Below are 2,989 nucleotides of genomic sequence, written 5' to 3' on the forward strand. Positions count from 1 at the left end.
TATTGAATTTACTACAACACTAATATCTGATCCCAAGTCAGAAAACAAACACTGAATTTACTACAACACTAATACTTGATCCGAAGTCAGAAAACAAACACTGAATTTACTACAACACTAATACTTGATCCGAAGTCAGAAAACAAACATTGAATTTACTACAACACTAATACTTGATCCTAAGTCAGAAAACAAACATTGAATTTACTGCAACACTAATACTTGATCCGAAGTCAGAAAACAAACATTGAATGTACTGCACCTTTGACTGTCTGCAATTTTTTATTAGTTAATATCTTCTTTGTTGATGTGACAAGTTGCCTAAAAATGATGTCGCAGAAATAAATGGAAAAAATCTTTTGCTTTTCTCAGTTTTACCAAAATTTATTTTCATTTGTAATTAAAATTGTGAATATATTTAGAAGAGTGATAAGCCATAAGAATGTAAACTTTCATCATAAAAAGCTTTTAATTATGCTACTATTTAACTGATAAAGCGGTACATTTCACACTACTGTAAGAGACTAAAATAGAACATTTCACACTACTGTAACAAACTAAATTGATACATGTCATATTTCACACAACTATAACAAACTAAAGTGGTACATTTATCATATTTCACACTACTGTAACAAACTAAAAATGGTACATTTCACTCTACTGTAACAAACTAAAATGGTACATGTATCATATTTCACTCTACTGTAACAAACTAAAATGGTACATGTATCATATTTCACACTATTGTAACAAACTAAAGTGATAAATATATCATATTTCACAAAATTGTAACAAACTAAAAATGGTACATTTCACACTACTGTAACAAACTAAAATGGTACATTTCACACTACTGTAACAAACTAAAATGGTACATTTCACACTACTGTAACAAACTAAAATGGTACATTTCACACTACTATAACAAACTAAAATGGTACATTTCACACTACTATAACAAACTAAAATGGTACATTTCACACTACTGTAACAAACTAAAATGGTACATGTATCATATTTCACACTATTGTAACAAACTAAAAATGGTCCGTTTCACACTACTGTAACAAACTAAAAATGGTACATTTCACACTACTGTAACAAACTAAAAATGGTACATTTCACACTACTGTAACAAACTAAAAATGGTACGTGTATCATATTTCACACAATTGTAACAAACTAAAGTGGTATGTATATCATATTTCACACAATTGTAGCAAACTAAAGTGGTACATGTATCATATTTCACACAACTAATAAACTAAAGTGATAAATGTATCATATTTCACACTACTGTAACAAACTAAAGTGATACATGTATCCTACTTCACACAATTGTAACAAACTAAAGTAGTACGTGTATAATATTTCACATAACTATAACAAACTAAAGTGGTACATGTGTCATATTTCACACAATTGTAACAAACTAAAGTGATACATGTATCCTACTTCACACAATTGTAACAAACTAAAGTAGTACGTGTATAATATTTCACACAATTGTAACAAACTAAAGTGATAAATGTATCATATTTCACACAATTGTAACAAACTAAAGTGGTACATGTATCATGTTTCACATAACTGTAACAAACTAAAATGGTACATGTATCATGTTTTATACTACTGTAACAAGCCAAAATGGTACACATATCATATTTTACACAATTGTAACAAACTAAAATGGTACATGTATCATATTTCACACTACTGTAACAAACAATTAATGTACTGCACATAAAACTACTCTTTCCAGAACACAGAAAATTTGACAAATTGGAATAAACACATCAGAAACACATACATTTCACAATATTTATATCTACCTTTACAATTTTTAAAAGATTTTATCAAAGTGTGTAAGATTGTACTTACTTAGTATTTATGTAGTCTATTCGATGCTTCAGTAAAAAATCTCTCATTCTAGTTATTGAAGATACCTATAAGAGAAACACAAAGTTAACTTGGAGAGATACTTGCACTTTGATATAACAGAGCTTGATCAGAGTGAACCAGATATAAAATTAAACAGAAAACACTTTCCTTCAAATAGTCCTGGGATCATCAATGTTCTAGAAATCACACCACTGCTGTCAACAGAACAAAAAATATTCTTTTTCGTAGCAGTAAAATTCAGTTTGGTTTTCTAACAAATAAAAATCATTTTCTTAATATTATCAAGAAAGTTTAACTGAATTTCATGTTCTATTTTTTGAACAATAAATATTCTACACAATCAACTGCTTGATTCATTAATACATATTATAAAACAAGGGTTGAAAGAAATTAAAAGTTTAGTAAAAAATCAAGAATTTAAAGTCATATATATGCTAAATTTGAAATTTTATTCTCCTCTCACATATTTTACGTTATGTGTGTTTTGATAGACTAACAAACCTATACATATCCAAACATGAAAAAATCAATGAATTTTGTAAAACATTATCATACATAGAACTCAACTAAGTAATGATACATTAAGACTTCTCAAAAATACTTGCATATATACATATTACATCCCTATAAATGTTGAATAAATCTTATTTTATAATTATTATTATACTAAAATAAATTACAAAATTCTTCACTAAAAGAGACTAATTACTTCAGTTTATTGACAAGTGACGGAAAGTGTAAACTTTCTTTATGTCACTGTCAATATATTCTTCACTAAAAGAGACTGATTACTTCAGTTTGTTGACAAGTGACTGAAAGTGTAAGCTTTCTTTATGTCACTGTCAATATATTCTTAACTAAAAGTGACTGATTACTTCAGTTTCTTGACAAGTGACTGAAAGTGTAAGCTTTCTTTACGTCACCGTCAATATATTCTTCACTAAAAGAGACTGATTACTTCAGTTTGTTGACAAGTGACTGAAAGTGTAAGCTTTCTTTATGTCACTGTCAATATATTCTTCACTAAAAGAGATTGATTACTTCAGTTTGTTGACAAGTGACTGAAAGTGTAAGCTTTCTTTAC

At 28.0% G+C, this 2,989-nt stretch overlaps 1 protein-coding gene across 1 annotated transcript in view; it reads right to left on the bottom strand.

The window, feature by feature from the left end:
- Positions 1-1,948, bottom strand: part of LOC106476484 (syntaxin-18-like) — a 15,748-nt gene extending 13,800 nt beyond the window's left edge. Inside the window, exon 1 of the mRNA XM_013937141.2 lies at positions 1,885-1,948. Within this exon, the coding sequence (XP_013792595.2) occupies positions 1,885-1,931 (47 nt within the window). The 5' untranslated portion in view covers positions 1,932-1,948. The remainder of the gene's footprint in view (positions 1-1,884) is intronic.
- Between the last annotated feature and the right edge of the window lie 1,041 nt (positions 1,949-2,989).

The sequence above is a fragment of the Limulus polyphemus genome, unplaced genomic scaffold (genome assembly GCF_000517525.1).
Source record: "Limulus polyphemus unplaced genomic scaffold, Limulus_polyphemus-2.1.2 Scaffold10699, whole genome shotgun sequence".
Lineage (NCBI taxonomy): Eukaryota > Metazoa > Arthropoda > Merostomata > Xiphosura > Limulidae > Limulus > Limulus polyphemus.